The following is a 26,501-nucleotide window of genomic DNA, read 5'->3' as shown; positions in this document are numbered from 1 at the left end:
AAAGAACATCCCGGTCAGGTCTCATTTTTTCAATTCTGTATTCATTTCTATCAATTAAATTTTTCATAGTTGACTAGTTGTTGCCCGCGTAAAATTTGGTTTGTCACATTAAGTTTCGTGACAGACCATTTAAAAAAAACGTTTTTTTATGAACCCCAAACTTCAGGTTGCCAAATTCAAAATTTGACAAGTTCAATACAATCCTTGAACCCCTAATTTTCATCCCTGGGTGTGGAAATTCCTGCTTATGCTATACAAAGAACCTACCTGCATATTTCAAGATTCTAGGTTCAGTATTCCTGTTGTGCGGCGAACAGCCGCACTGCGGGCGTATAAGTGGGTACGTATTGTATAAGTGGCCGGCGAATATACTGTTATACTGTGAAATAAACTTCTGAAATTGGTATCAATTGATAGTTGATTAATTTTCGAATGAGGAAGATTGAAAAAAAACTAAAAATCTTATCGAAATATATCAATGGAAGTCAATTTTTGAAAGCAGTTCTATATGAACATTATCATCTCCAAATGTATCTCCGGGATGAATGTTTATGCATTTGATTTTACCAGTAGTTTGTGCTACCATAGAATTTTGCATTTCCATGGCTTCTGTACAGAAAATAACGACATTAGTGAAAACTTTGCTGTGAACTGATTTCATCTGAAGAAAACTTGTTGGTATTGAAATTAGGAGGTGTGAAATAGTAGCATTGATGTAATTTTTAGAAATAACAGTACCTATGACACACAATTATTGACCTTCTGCTACCATATCACCAACACTGCAAGCAACTGATTTAATTGTAAATATAAATAATAAATGAATAAGAAATGAATTCCACCATCAAAAAATTATTTAATTAATTGATTTTTTGATGATTCTGTTAATAACAAATAGAAAAAACATTAGTGCACTACTCGCTTATTAAAATACAGGTTATGTATACTGTAGCAAACACAACCGTATATACATAGGTATCCGAGCTCAGTGTGGCAAGAGAGATGAAGTGACGCTGAACCAGTGGGAAGAGAATCGCACAGTCGCTTACACTCGGCGACCCGTCGCCACGGCATGTGTCGCCTTGACAGCATTCGGTTTTACATGTGGCAATATATTTTTTCAAATATAACTTCGATAACAATCATTGTGAAGAAATTAATTCTGACAATCGCCATGTATGAACTCACAGTCCCAAATTCATTTATTGCCATCTTCAATCTCTACCGCAACATCAGAAAGTTTTCACATTATTGCCAATATGTATTATGTATACTGTAGTAAACACAACCGTATATACTATATCCGAGCTCAGTGTGGCGAGAGAGATAAAGTAACCAGTGGGAAGAGAATCGCACAGTCGCTTGCACTCGGCGACCCGTCGCCACGGCATGCGTCGCCTCGTCAGCATTCGGTTTTATGTGGCTATAGTTTCACATCAAAAATATCAAAATGTCACAAGTGGGGCTTTCTGTAAAAACTTATATGAACTTATATTGTAAAATAAAGTTCTGAAATTGGTATCAATAGATAATTGATAAATTTTCGAATGTGAAAGGTTTAAATGAAACACAACAAATCTTATCGAAATATATCAATAGAAATCAATTTCTCAAACCAGTTCTATAAGAACATCATCATCTCCAACTGTATCTCCGGGATGAATGTTTATGCATCTAATTTTACCTGTAGTTTGCGCTACCATAGAATTTTGCATTTTCATGGCTTCTGCAAAAAAAATAAAGAAAGTGAAAACTTTACTATGATTTGATTTCATCTAAAAAAAACTTGTTGGTATCGAAATTAGGAGGTGTGAAATAGTAGCATTGATATGATTTTTAGAAATAACAGTACCTATGACACACAATTCTTGTCCTTCTGCTACCATATCGCCAACACTGCAAGCAACCGATTTAACCAACCCAGGCATGGGTGACCTCACTTGTTTCGAAACATCAAATTTGAGTTTTTCTGGCATCAAATGCAAGTAATCAGCTGACCTCTGAGAGAGAATGTAGAGCTTGTAATTGGTACCATGATATCTATAAAATAAAATCTACTCAAATTGAAACTATAGAAATAAATTATGTCTCTGCCATGGATATGTATGATAATGACATTTCAAAATAGATGATGATGATTCAGTACTTACATTATATTATAAAATCCACTAGCATTTTTTGATAACAACTGTATTACATTGTCCTCATTATTGATTTTCACATTCAACAGAGGTGATGCCAGGTTAATAGAGTTTTTATCTATCCTAAATTCTTCTGCATCAATTTCAACGACAAATAAACCATTTTCTTGCTTGACTTTCAGTTTAAACTTCTCTTCCATCATTTCTATATAGAGATTCCATGAGTCTAAAGTTTTTCCATAAATTTTGTGTTGTGGAGCGTTGATGAAGTTTCGGCTGCGAAGCTCGTTTGTTGCAAAGATTGTGGAAGCCATTGCTAAGAGTTTGAGTTTTTCGTTTGTTTTCAAAAGAGAACCTGAAAAACATCAGATTTGGTTGAACAAATAGTGAAGTGATTGTTGGTAAAATAATTGTTTCATGTACTGCTGTGCCCATCATCACTTTATCTCAGTGACAATAGAAATATTGAAGGGAAAATGAGATACTGCTAATCAAAGATTTCTTATGAGAAACGTAATACCTACATTTATTATGTAATATATCAATACCACCCTTCAATAACGGGGAGTGAGAATACCCCTGCTGGGTAAGACTTCACCCGTAGAGATAAAAGTACTCCTAAATGACGCCTCATCCTGAAGTATGTGTATCAGTGCCGAAATGTATGACACTAAGTTCACTCGGCATCGTTAAAGGAAGCTTCAAAATATTGGCACCGTTTCTTCGTAAAAAGTCTTGTGTCACGGTAATGCGAGGATAAGCCGAGATGAACCTTCCTTCCTCAGCCTCCAGGGATCCTCATGGGCCATGTAGTAATCAAAAAAATCCGAACCTGAATCTACAGAGGACGTCTTCGAATAAACGACTTCAACTCTTCTTCCTGTAATGAAGGATCCAGAGGAAGATTTTTCTAGTTCTCCAACTCTTGAACAAACCCAAGAGGCTAGGTAGTGCAATCAAAAAGCGACTTAATCACTAACTCAAGAGTAGAAGATCTTCCCCTGAGCAGGTCATGTAAACGCTCAAGCTTGAAAGATAGTTCATCAAAGACCTGCATGATTGAATCTAATGTATCGTCAGGAATAGCCTTTAAATGGATGCTACGGGCATCAAGATGAGAATCTGAAACCTTGAACATTCATCAATCTTACTAAGATACGATTCTAAAGCTGCACATTCTGGCCTGGATGATTACAGAAGATCAGGAGAGCTTCTTCTAGCTGGTAGGTGCAGGTGCATGTAGCCAAAGCCATAGGATAGCGTCGCCACGAAATCCGCCACACTTTTGAGTTGCTTATATATCTATCGAAAATAGTCGTAGACTAAATGCCGATCAGTTCCTCACTACCATGGTCTGTCAACCCTGAAGGGGGTTATTGTCTACTGGGATATTCAGGTCCTGGTAACAGAGCACGTAATCAGTGATTGCTTTGCCGTGGATCAGATCAAGTTTTTAGAATTCAGCAGAGCACCGCTCCTGCGAGTTTACCTGAAATATCACTCAAAAAATAAAGTGATCGGTTCTTTTGAGAAGCTGGATTCATTTTGTCGAGTTGCCAATTGTAGACAAGCACGCCCGGTCAGCTACAGGAAATGCAAGTTCTTTTTCGAAACAGATTTTCCCTACCCGGTATGCTGAAATATGACCGAAGGAAAAAAAGCAGTTGAAATCAAGGTACACAGTCCCCAAGAAATTCACCCAAGACCCAAGCCTCACGAGAGCCAAAACACACGGAAGTTCTAGTTATTTACCTAGTTGAAACCAGTACCTAAAACCAAAGCAAGCATCTTCGATCCAACACCAGACAGCGATGTTTCAACCTGGACAGCTCAGTTCATTTTTGATATTCGTAGATTGTGTTTTCTGTTGATTCCGTAAATGGTGATATTTTCCTAATTTCTCTGATTCTATAAGAAGACGCGCAAATGTGATATGTTTTTGTACTTATATACATAATGTTTCATGTAGAATATGAAGATAAATGTGAGGTAGAGTATACAAAATTTGAAATGATACTCGATGTATTCTGTATGAAAATGTATCTCAGATCATTACACGCTGAGCTAGTATTATCTAACCCACTTCACCTGATAGCTTTCAGATGTTTGGACGAATGGTTGAAATACAGTTATTCAATTCATTCTTATATTTATGAAAAAAAATATTAACTGTATACCATGACGCTCTGTTGAAAGAATACGGTACGAACTATAATTGATTTTGAAACGTAACCTGGTATACAGGGTGTAACATAAGTACTTTGAAATATTCAAGTGACGTATTCCTGAGATAATTTCAAGAAAAAAAGTCTATATGAACTTGTGTCCGAAAATGCTTTGTTTCGGAGATACGGGGTATTGTAATTGAATTTTTTGTTCGCTTTTTGAAAATAACTCTTGCAAAAAATAAGTTATTTGCACGAAATTCGGTACCCGGGGTTTTTTTGACGTGAGAAATCATAATTTCGTATTGATTTTCATGAAACATCTAGAGGGCGGTGCGTACGCTGTCATTATTTATTTCAAATTGCCCTAACTTTTTTGACAGTAAACTTTTGGTACTTTTCATGAAAAAACCTAATTGTCACCTTTTCCAAGTATGAAAGGTACACCTCCTCAACAACGCTGGAGGTGATCGTTTTCGAGATATATACAATTTTCTATATCGATGCATATTACTCAGCTCCTAGGGCGCTGAGAACATTACAAAAACTAATTATGTGGTGGATCTCGTCAAAATAAACAACTTTTTCCTATAAAATGACACATTTGACAATTTTTTTTTTAATTTGGATTGACTAAGCAGTTCGAGAATGCTCAATTTAGAAGAAGTCAGGCATACTGCGTATAAAGTTTGATGAAAATAACTAAAATTGCAAAAAACTTATGACAAAAACCTACCATGTTTTGGAAAATTTCAACAATCTGTATTTCGAAAACGAATCATTCTTCGTTAAACATTTTATAGGAAAAAATTCTTTATTTTGATGAGATCCACCACATAATTAGTTTTTGTAATGTTCTCAGCAACTTCACTTAGCCCTAGGAGCTAAGTAATATGCATCGACCTAGAAAATTCTAATATCTCGAAAACGATCACCTTCAGCGTTGTTGAGAAAGTGTACCTTTTTTACTTGGAAAAGGTGTGGAAATTAGGTTTTTTCATGAAAAGTACCAAAAGTTTACTTTCAAAAATGTTACGGCAATATGCAATGAATAATGACAGCGTACGCAGCGCCCTCAAGATGTTACATAAAAATCAATACGAAATTATGATTTCCTACGTTAAAAAAACCCCAGGTACCGAATTTCGTGCAAATAACTTATTTTTTGCAAGAGTTACTTTCAAAAAGCGAACAAAAAAAATTCAATCTCAACACCCCGTATCTCCGAAACGGAGCATTTTCGGACACAAGTTCATATAGACTTCTTTTCTTGAAATTGCCTCAGGACTACGTCACTTGAATATTTTAACGTACTTATGCTACACCCTGTATACTTGTGTATATATGTAGAATATTATCGATATTTTGAGCAAATAAGTACTCTTGGGTCACCCGGTATAAGTAATACCTGAGGCAGAATTGACATATTTTTATTGTTGGTGATTTTGTCGAAGTGAGGACCGGGAATCAGAATTCGAAGATGAGAATCAAGTTCACTTGTTGTTGGAAATAGAAAGATGAAAAATAAAAAAGGTGATCGAACAGAATATCTCATAAACACATACAAACCTTTGAACCCGTCTGGATAAACCTCTGGCAAGTAATTGGTACTTATATCTCCTTTATTAAATCTCTCCTCAGTCAAAATATCTCGTAGAAGAGGTATATTATGTGTCACTCCCCTTATGACATATGAATCCAGTGCTTTTATACTCCTCTCGATGGCTTCTTTCCTATCTTTTCCTCTGCAAACCAGTTTGCAGATCATTGGATCATAGTAGACGCTGATTTCGCTTCCTTCCTCGATACCACTATCGCATCTGACACCTTCTACTTGAGTGGGTTCAATATACTTGTGGAGTCTACCTGAAAATGTTGATTTAGAGTATAATGATTTATGTTTTTACTAGTGACGTCACGATTAAAGAAAACGAAATGCAGGCTGGTTGACCGTGGTCAAATGAAACTGAAGTATCAAACGTTTCGTCTGTCGCAAACATTATTAGTTGTATATGCGCCGACTGTGAGGACGAAGGTTATATTTCGAAGAATCTGCAACGAATTGTCGCAGTCAATGCAAATACCAATGATGATTTCTGCTATAGTAGTAGAGTAAACATTTGGTGCTACAAGTTCCATTCGAATTTGTTTTCCCTAATCGTTGATGCATTTACGCATTTACAGCATTTGATGTTATGAATTATGATCATTGAAATATCAGAGGACTGCGGTTCAGAAAGTGATAATTTTGCGCAACTAATCAGGAAAAATGCTCATTTCTCAATCGTTACGCCATCAGAAGAAATATTGGGGAGGAATGTCTAAGAGGTGTATTTGAAGGTACATTTTTGAACCCACTGTCGTAAGTGATTCAGAAGAAGTCATTATGCTTCTCATTAGCAAGTTTTTGCTCTTGTAAGACACAACACATACAGCACCAGATATTTTTAACATCTTTTGCAAATTAGAATGTCTGAAAACGTTCGTTCCAAAGTTCGTTCCAAAATTGCGGAATTTGTAGTAAAAAAACCGTGCATGAATCGCACCAACGGTGATCCAGATTTGCTTCAAAGTTTCATAACTGGTGACGAATGGTGAGTATATGGTTATAACATCGAAACCGAAGTATCATAATCGCAATGGAAGAGCCCACGAGACCAAAAGTCCAAAAAAGCACGCCAAGTTCGATCAGATGTTGAGGTTTTCCTTAGTGTCTGCTTCGATTACTGTGGCGTTGTGCATCAAGAGTTCTTGCCACGAGGTCGTGCGGTCAATAAGGAGTATCATCTTATTTAAAAAAATATGTTTAAGATATGTTTTTCCGTTAACCAGCTGTCACACCTCTACGAACGACAACCTTCAGAAGTTGAAACTTGTGCGAGCTAAGTACTAAAGAAGTCTTACCTTTTAACGTGTAATTCCTAACACGGGTTGGACGATAGCAAGTGAAAATCGATCGTTCAGACTGGGGCTTGAACCACCGACCAACACGGCACTCAATTCGAGTGAGTGAATAAAGCACCCACGTCGAACCGCCTGGCTACCGACCGGAAAAACAGTGCATGGCTTTTGCATCACGATAATGCACCTGCAGACTCGTCATTGCTTGTTCGTAATTTTTTGTCCAAAAATAACACAGTTGTCATGCCACCATATTCACCGAATTTGCCCCCTTGCGACATATTCCTGTTCCAAAGATTGAATAGACTCATGAAAGGACGGCGTTTTGTGATGATTGGGAAGATAAAAACTGAATCGCTGAGAGGGCAATAAAGGCATACCAAAAAGAGCATATCACAACTGCTTCGAGGATTGGATAAAACGCAGGCACAAGTGTATTATATCTGAGGGGGATTACTTTGAAGGGGACAAAATGAAACTTGATGAATAAATAAATTTTTTTGGAAAAAAATGAAAATTCGCGTCATTTTTGAACAGACCTCGTATATAAACTGATTTGGCGATATACGTACATGTTCAGAATTAACAAATGTGAGGCACGAAATCGTACACGGTTCGTATTGCCAGGTTATTTTCATGCTGAGTAGTAGATTTTCTGTTAGAGAAGCATTACACTTGTACAAAAAACAGTACAAAATACATTTTATAGATGCATACTATAGGTAAATGCCACTATTTGAAGTAATCAGTAGATTTTAATTTTCAAACAGTGGATCAGTAAGAATTGAAGGGGTTATATTTTTTTTGGGAAAGAAAGTTTTTGGCTTTCTACTACTCCATCTTGGATGAGGATGAGGGAATCTCCCAAAGAAAGGAAGGAAGTAATCAATTTGAAAATAATTAACTCTATACATGGTTGTGTAGATCATGCAAAGAAGTAACTTTCAGACACAAACTGAAAGAAAGTCCTCCTGATACAGCTACTCTCATATAAACATTGAATTACACGAAAGAACAAAATTCTTTCGAAACAAATACTACTGAAGAGCCTTGGGGCAAGTGTCTTAAGGCGAAACATCGATGTATACCAGTGAGGGTCACAGTGTTCCATGTAAGTGCAATTTGTTACCATTCATTTAAAGTAGAACTCATGTGAATGATATCTGCTTTTTATTTCACAACGAATGTTTGAAATACAAACTGAGTAGAGAAAAGTATCTTCTGTATAATTCAGTGTTCATATAGAAGTATTTGTTTCGAAAGAATTTTGTTCTTTCGTGTAATTCAATGTTTATATGAAAGTAGCTGTTTCAGAAGGACTTTCTTTCAGTTTGTGTCTGAAAGTTACTTCTTTGCATGGTCTACACATCCATGTATAGGGTTACTTATTTTCAAATTGATTACTTCCTTCCTTTCTTTGGAAGATTCCCTCATCCTTTTTTTTGTATCAAGATGAAGTAGTAGAAAGCCAAAAACTTTCTTTCCCAAAAATGGATCAGTAACTCGAGAATCGCAAAAAGATAAACCTGGCAACACTGAACACAGTGCTCCTTTCGTGCGTTTTCTTCTTGTTTTATGTCCTATCATCCATATGTTATATTCATAAATCGTATCTATACTCGTAACTGTTTTGTATTCGACTTTCATTGCAAGTCTTTTCATAATTATATTTCAATTTCATCTGATTCATGGTCAACAACACTTTTGAACTAAAACCCCAATATCCATATATAATTCACAGATATCAGGAGATCTATTTTCAACATCTTGAACTCAGAACACTGTTTTCATTAATGTGTCAATGAAAGTCATTTTGGCATTGTGAGTCAGTCTAATTTAGGTTTCTGACTTAAGTTTGGCGGTTCTGGGATTTTAGAATGAAAAACTTGATATCACAAAATTACTAACCTCGATTCTATGGGAACTGACAACAGACACATTATATTTAAAAATAGTTTTTGAACGTTTGTTGTAGTAATTAGTAATCAGTCATGGTTAGAATACATATGTTTATTACCCAAGAGTATTCGATGGCTAAATTGGTGAGATCCAACCTTGACTATGCCTATACTTTATGATTTTCATGCTGAAGTTATTCATGTTTGACAAGATCCTGAGGTTGGCAGGTGATACCTATAGGCCCACCCCCAAGTAATATCCGCATACTGAATCACGTTAACCATCCTAACTGAAGAAAAGAAAATCGTTGATCCTTCAACATACTTCTGAAATCTCATTTGATAACAGCCACCTAACATAAGGAATAAACTTTTCTAAATCAATTCCTAATTACTAATTAATATTTTATTTCATTCTGTCTAAAAAAATCAGCTCACCCTCTACTTATTTGAGGCCATTAAATCGAACATTACGGTACCTGATACCGTAATGTGTTGCCTAGCAATGTATTTTGTTTTTGAAAGCAATGGCATGTTAGTTTCGCTTTTCGACCAGTTCTCACTCAAAAATGATAATGAGAATTTTCTTTAGAATATGTAGAAAATGTACAAGCTGTGTTCACTATTATTTCCATATTGATGAAGACTAAGATTATAATAAGAACCATATATAATAATTATAAAACTGTCATGATTAAAAATCATAGTTAACTAGAAAAATACACACTGTGTACCCTCGAGACCAGAATTGCGTTTTTCATAATATTTACATTAACTAAAATTAATAATTTGTATTCCAACTGGACCTATATCTATCGATAAAGTTTGGGTAGTTTTAGGTGAAATACATTTTTCTACTTCAGTAAATGAAAAGTATTGGAAAACTGTGGACCTCAATGGACCTTATTTCCATTGATACCTATGGATAATCTCTAGGTCTTTTAAATTGTAAACTGTAACTGTAGTGAATAAAAAAATATAAAAAATAGAGAACCATAGAATATACTCCTACTATTATTTCTAACTGACCGTTAGGTGTTATTAGGTACAGAGAGTACTCTTTTATATTTCGGACTCATCTCATCTCCCACGTCGTCTGGCAAAATAATTCGTACTCTAATGTCACTTGCCCGAGTTACCGTAAACTATTATCAATTTAGATACTTGATGATGTGAAGTACTGTCAATATCTCGCTGCAATAACCCTTGTGGTTGATGAAAGATAAATATTAAATAAAAAATATATTATATAATGAAGTTCATATCATCCAATTTGTATCCAAAAAGTATTTACTGTGAATTATTTTATTACTGACCTATACTAGGCAACCCAAAATTTTTGTAAGGGTCTTCCGCATACACTCTACTCTCTATCGCCCACCCATTGATTCCGATGTCTTCCTGGCGAATTTTAAGCTTGTGTCCCCTGGCTACTCGAATCATCTGTTGAACCAAGTCCACTCCTGTTATGCACTCAGTGATTGGGTGTTCCACTTGTAATCTTGTGTTCATTTCCAAGAAATAGAAGTTCTGTTTTTCGTCGACGAGGAATTCCACCGTTCCAGCTGAAGAGTAACCTAGTTTTTTACAGAGTGATACCGCTTGCTCGCCCATTGCTTTTCGAGTTTCTTCATTGAGGAACACGCTGGAAAAAAGCAAATGAGTACCAAAAGTTTCCTTTTCGATTTATTTCACACGACAATCAGTAGAATATGATTCAAAAGGTATGTAGAATCGCTACTATATTCAGTTCAGCACATTTATTGTATACATTTCTTGATTAACTGATGGTGTCAAGGATAGTTTAGAAAATTATTTTTTATATTGAGTACGAGGTGCTTAAAACCATGTCGCAAATCGATGGCAAACATAGAACCATATATACAGTGTGTAAAAACCAAATGAAATAAATTTATTATATCGGTTACTGTACATATTTAAAAAAAACCCGAAACACGTCGAATGTAAATTATAATTCAACATTCTTCAATGCCACCCCTACCTTCAACCCCCTTCGAATGACAGGTACAACCCCCAATTTTTTAAATGGGACTTATAGGTTTGAAAGGTCTCTTCATTCTCCATTCAAAAATGTTATAGCTTTCAAGTTTATTGCTACCATTAAGATAAAATAAATTAAAATCATGTGGTATTTTAAAATACACTCAAAAACTGAAATGTAATGCAAAACGTGATGAAATGTAGAATACGAAAAAGAATTATGGATGTTAACGAAGTAGATGTTAAAAATTTGTTTGAAGGTAGTTGACAATGTTTCTTGGTGCATTTCATTAGTTTGGACTTCCATTGTCTGATATGTTATAAATTGATTTGAAATACCTGAAAGAATCTGTAAAAAATTGAAAAAGAGAATAGCTGAAAAAATAACAATTATATTAAGCAAAAAAACTGAAATTACAATGAAATGAAATACAAGCAACAACCATAAAATCAAAAAGAAAATTAAACTTATAACAGAAGATGAAAATTAAAAAATTACCTATTAACAAAAAATGAAAAATGAAAATTAAAAAGTTATTAATTAAAAAGATTTAAAACCGAGTTATTTCACGACGTTTCGATTGTTAGTATCCACAATCGTCTTCGGATGACAACCTGAAGACGATCACCCGAAGACGTTTGTGGATACTAAAATCGAAACGTCGTGAATCAACTTGGTTTGGAATCTTTTTAATTTTCAATTTTCATTTCTTGTTGATAATTTTTTAATTTTCATCTTGTGTTAACATTTCTTTTTTGGTTGTTGATTGTATTTTATTTCATTGTAATTTCAGTTTTTTTGCTTCATATAATTGTTATTTTTTCAGTTAATCTCTTTTTCAATTTTTTACAGATTTTTTCAGGTATTTAAAATCAATTCAAATCATATAGACAATGAAAGTCCGAACTAGTGGAATGCAGATGTTCAAAATGCTCACCGCGAACGTCTTGGCAACATCACAATCTCAAATGAAAGTGTCTTCTAATATTATTTAACATATCAGGCGTGACCGACCTAATCGCAAGCGTTATTCGTTCTTTTAAGTCATTAAAATCTGAGGGTTTAGTTTTATACACATTGCTCTTTACATATCCCTATAAAAAGATATCTAATGATGAAAGATCAGGTGATCGCGCTGGCCATTCAATCGATCCTCGCCTCCCTATCCATCGATTGGGAAATGTTGTATCGAGGTATTGCTGGACATCAACTTGATAATGTGGTGGTGCTACATATCGTATTCACTGGAACTTGAGGTTTCCTGGATCAGGATATAAATTTGCTAAACTTGGAATGATATCATTTTGAAATAGTACCAAATTATTATCGTCATTCAAGTTCCCCTCAATGAAAAAGGGACCAATGATATGGTTTCCTACAATACCTGCCCAAACATTAACCTTTTGAAGGTATTGCGTGTGTTCTTTTCTCATCCAGTGAGGATTTTTCCTTGACTAGTAGCGGCAATTTTGCCGATTGGCATGACCGTTAAGAGACAAAGTTCACTCATCAGAAAACATACGTCTTCTAATTGGATAATATTGTTATCCAACATGTCCATCATTTGCTCACAAGAAGAAGTTCCTTTATCAAAATCGTCTTCCATGAGCTCTGAGTAGATATCATTTTATAGGTATGCATTTTATTTTCGTTCAATATGTTTACTATCGATGTATGGATGGCTAACATTTCCTCAAACTCAAGCATCACATCAAATTTGAGTTCATCACCTATTGCATTGGCAGCTGCTTTTTTTATTAGCCCCACATGACCAAACTCGCGAAACTGATTCTCTATTTTGCTCATTGTTCCTTGAGATATCGGCGGTAAATTAGGAAATTTCTCATGAAACAGGCGAGCTACCTCCGCTTGCGTTCGGGTTTCATCTCCGTAACCAATCATTTGTAAAACTATTATTTTATACATTTCCGTTAATCCAACCATTTGTCAGACTTGAAGTTAACAAACTTCAAACTTAAATTAAATTACTGACAACTAATGTTGCAACTTACAAAACAAGTTGACAACTCGTTTTGAACTAACGTTGCCATGGAAATTATTTACAGGATGCCATCTAAAAAGAACATTGCTATGATTTTTGCTGACTTTCTTATTATCAATACCTCAACATAAAATAAGTTTTAAGTATATTGCAATAATTTTTGAGTATATTTTATCGAATGACGATAATCACATGATTTTAATTTATTTTATCTTGATTGTTGCAACTCCGTTTCTAGTTGAAATTTTTGGGGATGGCTGTCAGAGAGGGTTGAAGTAAGGTATTATTTTATAAATTCAGTAACACAAAAAATGAGTACGTTTTCATTATCAGGTTATTTTTGGACTGAACTGTGTTTTACGATATATTTATGAAGATGATAAATTTTGTCATTTATAATATATTTATCGCTCGTTCAAAGTCCAATTTATATATACTACTAATATCTATGCATTTTCTTAAAAACAATCATAATGTTCCACGAAAAATTAAAAAGAGATCAAGAGTCACGATTGTTTCTACTGTCAAAGCGATAATGATAAAAACATTGAGAGGGCAATAATTGTTATTGCTCAATTCATATCAAATTATTTTGCGTAATCGCTTCAATGAAGTATTATTTTCAAAGAGATAGCAAAATAATGATCATGCTTAAGAATTTTTTTCGAATATATTCTTGCAAATCAACCAATAATTCTAAAAGCAGTAACCATTGCTTCGTTAAAATGTTTCCGATGACTTTTTCTTCAATTCAGTGGCGATCCCCTACAATATTTGCAACCGTGTGTGTATGTGAAATATAGACACAAATTGAAAAACATTTTGGACTGTTTTCCTTCGTTTATAAAAGTTGATTGTGTCCTTTCTATAAAAGTAACTTGAAACGCTCTTTCTTATAATTAAAAGCAAGAACATCTATCAGGAGAGTAGAATAGAGAACACTTCAGTTGGAATGGAAAGTATCAAAAATATTTTTTTAGAATATCTTTTCATTCTTTTGGGCCAAATACATATCATAGATCTCTATGTCAAAACAGATACAGATACAGAGATTGAGGGAATGAAAGAGAATATGCTCTCTTAAATAATGATAAAACTATTTATTTGAAATTCTTTCGAACCCAAATTAATCAGTTGAGGAATGAAAACGGGAATGAAAACAATAACTTGAAAGGAAGGTAACAATTTTCTTTTGGACAGTTTCATTGATTCAATCACTATAATTTCAGTAATACTCTCTTTCTTTCCATTATTGATGTGTTTCCAAACATACTTGCTGAACGGCTGTTTACTTTCCAAAAATGGCCATGTTTGGATGGATAAGCATGAGCTCCATAATTTTTAAAAACGCTCTCAAGTTTTAATTCCTCGGCTGGTATTGAATTGTACAAAAAACTAATTTTTTTTATTTGTTCAATGAACAACCTTAAAGAAATTGAAAATAACGTAATAAATTGAAACGAAGCACCATTCCTCATCAGCTATATACTGGATAAATTCAACAAAAACTATTTTTTCTAATTAAAAAATATCAGTTTTGATTCAACAGAGACTAGTACACTCTGAAATCAAGCAACAACTGATTTCGAGCAAAAATTAAGTGCAAACATATCTGAAATTATTTCACCCAGTCAAGAAAACAAAATACCGTTTAATAGCGGAGAAGTATCAAAGTTTGATATTCTGAAGATGTTCACTTTGCAGATGAGTATTTGCTTCATTACTGTAATACTGACTTGTTCTGAAAATATATAATTTCTTAGCCTGATGAATTTGTATTTCGTTAATTACAAATGATAATCATATATTATTTCTTTTAAGTTTTTGCCTAAAATATAAAATATTTTATTATATTTTCAATTTTGAACAATAAATAATGAAATTTGGAACAATCATGAAATACAAATCAATTCAGAGAACTAAGATTATAAAAAAAAGGAAAGAAGAAAAAAAAAATCACATCAAAGGTGCTGCTTCCTTCCCTCCTGTTCATAAAAGAGGACATATGCCTCATTGAAAAGTGATCCTACCTGGGAGCTTCTTCGATAACTTTTTGATTTCTCCTTTGAATACTGCATTCTCTCTCGTTGAGGTAGATGACATTTCCATGTTTGTCGCCTAATACTTGGATTTCTATGTGTCTAGGTTTATCTATAAATTTTTCTACCAACATCCGGCTATCGCCAAAACTAGACTGTGCTTCTTGGGTTGATAATTTGAAGCCTTCCCTGTAAAATTATAGATTTTGACAAATCAGAATAGCAAATCAAAATGACAACATGGGAAATTGTCAAGACTTACTCGCGATTGAAAATAATCTGAAAATAAAACTGTCAGGTATTGAATCTGATCATCACTTAATTTACTAAACAAGAGAAGGTAAAATAGCCGATGCTTATTTTAATAGTCACACAAAAGATTTTTTTCCGTTAATTCGCTATGGCCTCCCGTGAACGACAAATTCTCTGTGTTAGCTAGGGATTGGAATATACGCAGTGGAAATCGAGGTGAAAAGTTTTAATCAAACCTATCTAGATGCAATATAATCGAAAAAATCTAAATGAGAACGATATAAGAAGGAAGATGACAAGAGTTCATTAATTATTCACTATCATTTTACCTTCCCCACTGATTTTGATGTATATGTAGACAGACATATATATATATATATATATATATATATATATATATATATATATATATATATGTCTGTTTTAAATTTTTGCGAAATAAGTTGTATTTAGAATTGCAATTGGTAATAAAAATGCGTTGGAAAGATAAGTTAGGCATAAAGCACTAACTTTGTTGAGATTTGGCTGAATTTGAGAAATCGGCAAATGTCAAATTTTCGAAAAACTGTAAAAAACTAAATTTGTACTAGAGAGCTAAAAATTGGTATATGGGTAAAAAATGAAAAAACAATCATCTTTTCTCTTTACCGATTTTCGAAATTTCGAGCAATAACTGCTTTTCTAAACATTTTTTGGAAAAAATGTCAAATTGGACAGGGAAGAAAAATCACTTGATCGGTCATATGCATGTCATTTGGCATCATTTTTAAAGCACAACCTAATGGAGATATCAAAAGTTGCTTGAAGAGATGAACAAAAAAAAACTCATTTGATGCGGACTTTATGTGTGACACTGTATATCTACTTAACGAGATTTGAGACTCAAAATAGTGACCAGTAATGTAGCTCCTCAGCTTTTTGCTTTGAAGTGGGATCTCATGATTAAATATTTCAGACATCATAGTTGGATTTTGGCTCAGAAGAAAGCAATAATCTGTATAATGTACAAATTGTGGAGATGTTGAATAATGTGTGGACGTCACTATACAGGGGGTTTATTAAATATACGGCAAAAATTTAAGGGACAATTCCTTGGAATATTCTAAAGATACGTTGTCCTTTGATGATTTTTGATGGAGCGCTTTGTAATGTTTGCAATGTTCCTTAATTAACGGAAAAACTGATTTTTCAAACAGAATTCAACAAGAATTGTTGAAAATGCTCAGATGCAAGAATCCAATCTTTCCCTCATCGACTCCCGAACTCTTTCAAAAACACTAGGATCGTTTCTGATTGCGTTACACCCAGCAATTATTTGATTTCTCAAATCTCCCACTGGAGTAGTATAAACAAATGACTTTAGGTGGCCCTATAGGTCCAGTGTAGTATTATACTTTTATTTGGGCCACGTTAATAATTTTAAAATTACCAAAATTGTTCAGTGCCTTCGAAACAAAATATCCTTAAAATAGTCCAAGGAATAGTTCCTTAATTTTTTGCCGCATATTTAGTAAACACCCTGTATAATGCAGAAGTATACACCATCAATCCATTCCAGTGAAAGCAAAGTTGACGATGCTAACCGTGCTAACGCAGTTTCTTCGGAAATACGAATAATTTACTGATATCTGGGAATTTTTTCGATAAAATCACCAAACTTAGAGGCAAGCAGGGTTATGAACTGATGTTACTGAATACTTAAACTAATGAGTCTTCAAAACATGGGTCATCTTTCACTTTTCATCTGAAGGAATAATACTGTCGGCTCAGATTATGTCAGTGATAGTAATTGTACAATATTGTTAAAATAAAATTAAAATTACGAAAATGAAGAATAAATCATAGTGGTTCAATGGAACAGTCAGATACCAAATGTTCAAGAGAAGGTGTGAAGTAAGTTCAGGAACGAGTTTGTGATATTCGTTCGAGAAAAAAATCTCGATGACCCCACATAGTTTTTCGTGAACGATGAGTTCATAATAGTATTTAATTGAAAAAATGTAGGATGAATTTGAGAGTTTATCAATCAAACCTAGTTTTGATTTGAAATAAACAGTATCTTTGATCTGAATTCGTATGATACTGAATCTAATAATAGTATAGTTCATATGTACTTACTTTTGTAACATTTTTCAGCTCTGTCCAAAAATTTCGACCAAGATGTCATTCGATTCGTATTTTTGCCTAGAAAGTTTAAGGGAAGGTCCGAAAACGCGCCGATTAAAAATACAAAAGTTATAAACAATTAAGTGGAAAAAAAAATGGGCTTTAGTTTTTTGTTAATATCTCGGAAAATTTTCAAAATTTTGGAAATTTGAAAAAAGATTTGAAAAGATCAATGGATTTGCGTGAAAAGTCCCAACTCCCGAAACTGTATCTCGATTATTTATAATTTTTACAGAGCCCTGAAAATAAAGCCAAAAGCGGGTAGTCTGGCTTCCGCGCGCCTTTTGTCACTCTGAGATAAAAACAAAAAAAATTATTTAAACATATGAAATATAAATATTAAGGAATGAAAAAATTCATGTACCTAATGTTGGGATACATCAATAAACAATAACCCGCAGTCAAAAAATTTTTATCCCAATTTTAACGTTAATTATAAATTTGTTAATTAATAACTTTTTCTGAATTGAAAGTTGATATAAAAATCCTTATAATGATTAAACTAAAACCCTGGCATTTTTTTTCTTCGGTGAAGTTATCCTTAATAGGCAAAAAAATAGATTACCGTTGCCAAAATGAAAAATTGTTATTTTATTTTTTTTATTGACAATTGAAAATTATAATTTTATAAAAAATACATTTAAGAATTTTTTTTTCTAATTTTTCATTGTTTCAATGTCTCATGGCTGAAAACTATTTGATAATTTTTTTTTAATTTTCTACAGCTATTGTTAATAAATTTATTATAAACAAATACATTGTTTATAGGCAATTCGAAAATTTTTTTTGCATTATGTTAATTGAAAAAAATCATGATTTTCAGAAAAAAATGGTTTCTTAAAAAAATTTCTTTGTTGCTAAAAAATGCGTTCGTTAATCAACGATCGTTTTGTGCAACTAAATATTGAAATTAAGGAACCGTTTTTTTTTAAATAATAAATTCTATTGTTCTTTGAGGTTTTGAAAAAAACTTTTTTTTATTTTTTTTTTAATTGTTTATTCAAAAAAAATTTTTTGTTATATACATTTTTTTTTCCATACTCTGTTCTATAATAAAAGTAACTATGTGTTTTTTTCGAATTTATTCTATTTTTTATAAAACTTTTAATATTGTGATACCTTGATACTTGTCTTTCAATCGCTCCTTCGCTTTTATAATTATAATAACTTTCAAACTATTGCAGTTATGATAAATATGCTTCAAGTCTTTTTTGTTCATTATGAATTTATTAACAATTTAAGCCTTTTGCTAAAGTTGTAGTCCTATTATTTATTATTATAATTATAAAAGCGAAGGGGTGAATGAAAAAGACAAGTATCAAGGTATCACAATATTAAAAGTTTCATAAAAAATAGAATGAATAAAAAAAAACACATAGTTTCTTTTATTATAGAACAAAGTATTGGAAAAAAAATAAAAAAATATAATTTGTTCATAACAATTTTTTAAAAAATAAACAATTAAAAAAATAATGAAAAAAAAAGTTTTTTCAAAACCTTGAAGAACAATAGAATTTATGATTAGAAAAAAACGATTCCTTAATTTCAATATTTAGTTGCAAAAAACGATTATTAATTAACAAATGCATTTTTAACAACAACGAAATTTTTTTTGAAACCATTTTGTTTCTAAAAATCATGATTTTTTTTCAATTAACATAATGCAAAGAAAAATTTTCGAATTGCTTGTGAACAATGTATTTGTTTATAATAAATTTATTAACAATAGCTGTAAAAAATTAAAAAAAAAATATTATCAATTAGTTTTTAGCCATGAAACATTGAAACAATGAAAAAAAATTGTAATGTTTTTTTTATAAAATTATAATTTTCAATTGTTAATAAAAAAATAAAAAATAACAATTTTTTTATTTTGATAACGGTAATCTATTTTTTTGCCTATTGAGAATAACTCCACCAAAATAAAAAAATGCCAGGGTTTTTAATAATCATAGGAATTTTTATAATAACTTTCAATTTAGAAAAAGTTATTAATTAACAAATTTATAAATTACGTTAAAATTGGGATAAATTTTTTTTACTGCGGGTTATTGTTTATTAATGTATCCCAACATTACATGAATTTTTTCATTCCTTAATATTAACATTTAATATGTTCAAATAATTTTTTTGTTTTTATGTCAGAGTGACGAAAGGCTCGCGGAAGCCAGACTACCCGCTTTTGGCTCTATTTTCAGGGCTCTGTAAAAATTATAAATAATCGAGATACAGTTTCGGGAGTCGGGACTTTTTTACACAAATTCATTGATCTTTTCAACTCTTTTTTCAAATTTCCAAAATTTTGAAAATTTTCCGAGATAATAAGAAAAAACTAAAACCCCATTTTTTTTTACTCAATTGTTTATAACTTTTGTAATTTTCATCGGCGCTTTTTCGGACCTTTCCTTAAACTTTCTAGGCAAAAATACGAATCGAATGACACATTAGTCGTAATTTTTGGACAGGGCTGAAAAATATCACCAAAAAGAGCTAAATCGAGTACATGTGAACTAGACTATAAGGGCCCATTACACGTTCAGTAATAATGTCATTCCACAGGTTATTACAGAAACGTTATTACTAAAAATTTTCCTGTCATTCCCTGTTATTATTTTCCGCACCTTACATGTTCATTATTATTGATATTAATTTATCATTATTATTATGTTTCGAGTGGCGTAGAAATCACATAGACTGTGTTTTTATCGTGGAAATCACACAGACTGTGTTTTTATTGTTAATGGATTTGAAAAAAAGCATTTCCAGTTATAATTATTGCTGAAAAAGGGTTGGTTGGGTAATAGGATCAATTTTTTCTTAAAAAAACAATTGTATTCTTGCCGACGTTTCGAATTTAATTAAATTCGTCTTTAGGGCTCGAAAAGTAGTTTTTTCGTGTTGATTATAATACTATTTTAAAAACCATCAGACATATTAGACATATTAGACAAAATAGTATTATCATCAACACGAAAAAACTACTTTTCGAGCTCTGATGAAGAATTTAAATAAATTTGAAACGTCGGCAAGAATACAATTCTTTTTTTTAGGAAAAATTGATCCTGTTACCCAACCAACCCCTTTTCCAGAAAAATTATTGGATCACTAAACTAGGTAACTGAATATAATTATTGCATCAAGTATAAACCATTAGAAAAACGCGAAAACTATTCACATTTAGTGTTACTGAAGGAAATAAGTGATACGAAGGAAGTGATAGATTATAGAAATTATTTTCGTATGGACGAAGACACTTTCAATAAATTATTGCGAATGGTCCAACCAATTCTAATAAAAAAAAAACGGTTAATAACAGTTTTATGCTCGGCCGACCTACAACGCAACCAACTGAATCTGATGCGTTTACCAAGCGAGCCAAGTTGAGGCATGAAATATTATTACAGAGTGAGTCGTTGTAAGTGGTGGTTTTGTATTTGTGAAAAAATCGTGTCTATTTTCAAAATGAACAAGTGTCATGGCAAAAGGCATACATTTGAACTAGAAACAGCCTGTTTCATACTTTTTTACCAATTCATCCACAATAGCACTGGATGTTAAAGTATTGTGATTGAAGCTGTTAGGAAATTATTAAAAATTGGTTGAAGAGTTAGGGGTATCATATCAGATTTAGGTTCTAATTGTTATAAAACTTGCCAGAAAAGATTTCGAAGTGACGGTAGAGCAGCCATATTTCTTCGCTGATGAGATTTTTTTTTACATTTTTGATATATCTGCTGAAATGTAGCAGAAACCATTTTTTCGGTGACTTTTTGAAATTAGATGAATATACAACTTTTACAACTTGGACAAGGACAAGCAATATAGACTAGCACCCAAATTTACTGATTCTCATTTATTTCCAACTAACTTTCAAAGGATGAAGGTTAAATTAGCCAATCAAGTTTTCAGTCATTCGGTAGCTACAGCGATAAATACTTATGCCTGCTTCAATCAGATACCATCAGCAGCAATAGGAACGGCTACATTCATTGAAATCTAAAACTCACCATTCTGAAAAACCTTTAGAATAGATTAGCATAAGTTTTTGACCTTAATTGTATATTCTTATTTTACAAAGCATACGTTTATTTCACCAACTTGTCTTATTTTTTATCAATTCCTAAACAGTTCACAATCATATGAGACATTTATTGTGAGCTCCTCGTAGCAATGATGAAGTCAGATCATGATCACATATTTTTTAATCGAACCTCGTGCAGAGGTGCACAATAGCTCTTAGCCGACATCCTCCTGCCCTGCCAAATCCCAGCAAAAAATAAAATCTCGACCCGATACATCGAAGACGCCAACCGGGAAGTGAATTTACATGTGTTTACTTCTATAAGGTGTTATCACTGACAGTATCCCCTCCCCCTGCTAGGAATGATGCTCGAATATCAAAATATCCGGATACGCTTCATTATCGCTTCAATACTTGCGATCATTGCAGTTTCTTATCATTACACGTTCATTATCAATATCATTATTTTCAGGTAATGACATTATTACTGAACGTGTAATGGGCCCTATAGGGAAGTGTTTCTGGAACAATAACATGTAACTAATTCTAAGGACAATGTGATGCATTGTAATATGCAATAATATTTCACTGTCGCTTACTAATTTGTTTCACAAATAATACACTCACATGCAATCATAATTAGATGTTATTCGACTGAAACGTAATACTTAATTCATTTCTACTGCTGGCCATATTCAGGGACATACGTCGCTACTTGCTATATATGAACTTTGCATGTGAATTGTTGTCATCTTCAATATTCGAAGTGGTCATAAGTACCTATCACGACTAGTTTAGTTTCCTCATTAAGAGAAAGTGATATCATCAGAAATATACCCGACATTATTTTGTTTTTAAAGATGAGTTCCAGACTGTCCTGGGTTTTCAGTTTATGTATAATGGCCATACCTTATTTTTTCAATAATGTTTTTTTGGTAATATCGTAAACATAAAGGAATCATCATTCCGTGTTAGTAATCACACGTTAAAAGGTAAGACCTCGTTAGTCCATAGCTCGCACAAGTTTCGACTTCTGAGGGTTGTCGTTCGTAGGTGTGCGATAGCTGGTTAACGGAAAAACATATTTGAAACATATATTCGCAATGAATGACACAAAAAATGCTATAATTATAGGATATTGAAAATCAAGAAATTACATATGACTTTTAAAGTTTCAACTCAAACTGGTAGCAAAAAAAGGAAATCATCTAATTTTTCATGTATCAGAAGTATCAACTTGCGTTGAAAGAACCGTTAATACCATTGACAGTCGAAACACAACAATACAGCTTGCAATTACATTATTATTATTATTCCTTACACCATTTATATATCATGAATATTTTTTTTCTGAGTGATTCGGCCGTTACTTAATGAATATTCATAGCAATTTCGAAAACTACACCTCACGATTTGATCTCCACAAACTTTATTAGAAAAATATATCACAACATGTTTCGCACTTAAGAAAGTTATACTGTGCTAGCGAAACATGTTGTGATATATTTTTCAAATAAAGTTTGTGGAGATCAAATCGTGAGGTGTAGTTTTTGAAAATATCATAAATATTCCGACCGGAATAGCAGATCTATTGAAACATTCGATAAATTGAGGAAATAATTGATTGAACAAACCGACGATGCTCGGTTTGCTGGGTAATGACACGGGTAAAAACAATTGAGGTTGTTACATTTGTGATTTTGCAGGCACGAATAATTGTTGTATCATTTTAGAAACAAAATCAGCAATATCCATCAGAGATAAATCTTTCACAACGGAGCTATAATGCAAATAGACTGCGTAATATTGCGTATCAATCCACTGCAGATGACGAAGAAATCCACGAGAGAAGTGTCTTGTTCAGTGTTGCCAAGTCTACTGTGTTTGCAGTAGATCTTCTATTTTGGCTCTCGATGAAACTATTTGAAAGTAGAAATCCACTTATAGCACAGTTCACTTTCTATACTGATTATTGAAGGACTGTAAATAGTGAGAATACAATGTATGTAGTATGTATTTACGAAATATATTTTCTATTTTTCTTTTGTGTCGGTTCACACCAGCTCTACTGTTAAGCATGAACATGACCTGGCAACACTAGCCGTGTTAGTATGGACAGACTTCGTGCTTTACAAAAATGTGAAAAGTTTATATAACTCAGCTAATGACACACTTGACACATTTGACAAATTGAGGGTCAACTAGTAAAGCTATGCGATTCAACTAGAACTAGGGAAGAACCAAAATGAATCATTAAAAATAATTATACTTGAATAGGCATCTGACGATTCGACTAAATTTATTATTCACCCTTGATACTTTTCTATTCTTGCAATGTTAATGGGAAAAAAATCTATTGATGAAGTCACACTTTCTCTATTGGAAAAAATCGATATGATGCTGAACAAGGGTCGGTGCCGTGGAGAACTGTCCTCAATGTCGCTGATCATATTCTACCAAAATAGCATGCAAATGTAAAATATGTATCAGGGTAAAGCATTGTACAATCTATGCTTATAAATGCGAAAGTCGCATTTATAAGCAAAGTCGGGAAGTCATTCCCGATTCTCTGTATTGGTGAGTCCTAGGAAGCTAAAATTTGGTATATAGGTGCTACTTAGGTCTTAGATACCCACTAAGAAAGAATTTTTAAATATTTCTACTGGTGCCCCCCCCGTGGAGGTGAAAGGGGAGCGTTTACATATGAAAATTACTTTTTCATCATCACCGTTTCTTCGTACTACTATATGCTCGGTGACTGAAATTTTGTATATAGGTTTGTTTCATGTTGTAAATGAGCAATAAGAAATAATTTTCAAATATTCCAACTGCAGCGCCAGCCGCGGGGAAAAAAAGCGCGTTCATAAAATAAAGTTATCTTTTGATCACTGTTTCTCCATGTCCTTAAATTTCCGGTGGGTGAATTTATCAGTATTGCACCCGTGCGGAACCGGGCGGATCGCTAGTAACAAATATTTCTATTCACACTGTAAATGATAGGTATGTGCACTGAGGTTCAACAAGAGACTATTTTCTCACCTAATAGACAACATCGTTTGTATTCGTGGGCGACACCAATATAAAAACATGAAAAAAAAATATGAAAATCTTGCCTACTAGGCAGAATATGATTTGGATGATTGGCTCATTGGTAACCGATTTCTAAAACACGATATACTATTTCAGATACCAAATTTATGAGTCATTTATACGATGATGTATGTATACCTGCTTTTCAACTTCGATGAAATTAAAACTGATTGACAAAACACAAGGAATAATTTACCGATTTCGCTTCAATAAATCAGGGACATCACTACATATTAGAAAACGAAGTCTTCCAGCGCGTAATAATTTCAAAGACTACCGAACAATTTTCCATACGATTTTCAACACAGAACGAAATGATACAAGAGAGAGATTTTTGTGTTTTGTGTTGATTGGTTGACACATACCGTTGACCGCCATGGCAGATGTCTATTTTTTGAAGGTAGCTTACTATACCCACTTTAATGTTTCAAAAGTTGGTCACATATAATTTGGGAGGCCATACCAAAGCGAAGCGAGTCGGTAGTACACAAATTATTCACTTAATATCCATTCAAACTACTGATTGGAAACTACATGAATAAGTTTTGAATGGATTGTAATTGGTGAAGAGCGGTTTTGCATTATAATAGAATATACAACTTTTTATGGATGTACGCGCTTTATACGTAAATGCAATACATGTATTTTCCATCGTCCTCATGATCATTTACAAAACAAAGAAGAATGTGTACCTGATGGAAACCAAATAAAAAGTATTCTATGATATATTGTATAGCTAGATATTGAATTTTTGATAAAGAATTTGTGTATATTACTCAATTGCATCACACCAAAATCATGATGATTTCTGAGAGTCGTACGTGGACTTTAATAAAAAAATTTTTTGGCTACGTACATTATATGAGTGATTTTTTAATTTTTTTATGTTGGTACATTAGAATGGTTATGGAGAATTATTAAATCAATATTAGAGAAGTTGCTGAGGATGTTGACATATTTTCGGAAATAATGGGCGGCGTATGTCAGCGAAATTCTTTCCAAAATTGCTGAATTTCGGCCAAAAAAAAACGTCGCATGAGCATCTTTCAGGAATTCTTGATTGACGTCAACGGCGATCCAGAGTTGCTAAAAAGAGTCATACCTGGTGACGCATCATGAATATTTGGTTGACATGGGAACCAATGTCCCATCGTTTCAATCGAAGAGCTCAGGAGAGCCCAGACCAGAAAAAGCACGTCAAGTTGAATCAAATGTCAAGGTGTTGCTCACTGTTTTTTACGTTTTACATGGCATAGTGCATCAGGAGTTTTTGCCACGTGGTCGTACGGTCAACAGAAAGTATTATCTAGAAGTTATGCACCGATTGTGGAAAGCAATTCGTAGAAAACGTACGGTATAGTGGAAAAATAATTTATGGCTTTTGCATCACGATAATGGACCTGATCTCTCGTTACTGCTTGTTCGTAATTTTTTGCCAAAAAAAAAACACCATAATCATGCCTCAGCCACCCAATTCACCAGATTTGGCCATCTGAGATTTTTTTCTGTTCCCAAGATTGAAGAGAGCCACGAAATGACGGTGTTTTGCGACGATTGCAGAGAATAAAACCGAATCGCTGAGAGCAAGGACATACCAAAAAGTGTATATCTGAGCTGCTTTAGGAATAGGAAAAAACGTTAGTATATTGTATTATATCGTACGGGGACTAATTTGGAGGGGTATAAATATAAATTGATGGATAAATAATTTGTTTTTGAGCAAACTCGAAAACTGTTTTTGCTTGATTCAGTGTCAGCTTGGAAACGTGAAAGTAATTGTGGCAGGTTTATAAATAGATAGATATCGACTTCACTAAGATAATT

The 26,501-nt window shown here is 33.1% G+C and overlaps 1 protein-coding gene across 1 annotated transcript in view; it reads right to left on the bottom strand.

Moving 5' to 3' along the window:
* Positions 1–1,577: 1,577 nt before the first annotated feature.
* The window catches only part of LOC111513854 (propionyl-CoA carboxylase alpha chain, mitochondrial), a 39,116-nt gene continuing 14,192 nt past the window's right edge, over positions 1,578–26,501 (bottom strand). Inside the window, exons 5-10 of the mRNA XM_023170078.2 lie at positions 15,140–15,337; positions 10,422–10,750; positions 5,876–6,172; positions 2,151–2,496; positions 1,853–2,040; positions 1,578–1,726 (exon numbers count right to left, since the gene is read on the bottom strand). Coding sequence (XP_023025846.2) covers positions 1,611–1,726; positions 1,853–2,040; positions 2,151–2,496; positions 5,876–6,172; positions 10,422–10,750; positions 15,140–15,337 — 1,474 coding nt within the window. The 3' untranslated portion in view covers positions 1,578–1,610. The remainder of the gene's footprint in view (positions 1,727–1,852; positions 2,041–2,150; positions 2,497–5,875; positions 6,173–10,421; positions 10,751–15,139; positions 15,338–26,501) is intronic.

The sequence above is a fragment of the Leptinotarsa decemlineata genome, unplaced genomic scaffold (genome assembly GCF_025532065.1).
Source record: "Leptinotarsa decemlineata unplaced genomic scaffold, Ldec_3_MD MMD2_tig00000505_RagTag_RagTag, whole genome shotgun sequence".
In the NCBI taxonomy this organism is placed as follows: Eukaryota; Metazoa; Arthropoda; class Insecta; order Coleoptera; family Chrysomelidae; genus Leptinotarsa; species Leptinotarsa decemlineata.
Note: the sequence above shows the minus strand (reverse complement) of the source record. Positions and strands in the feature narration are given on the sequence as shown.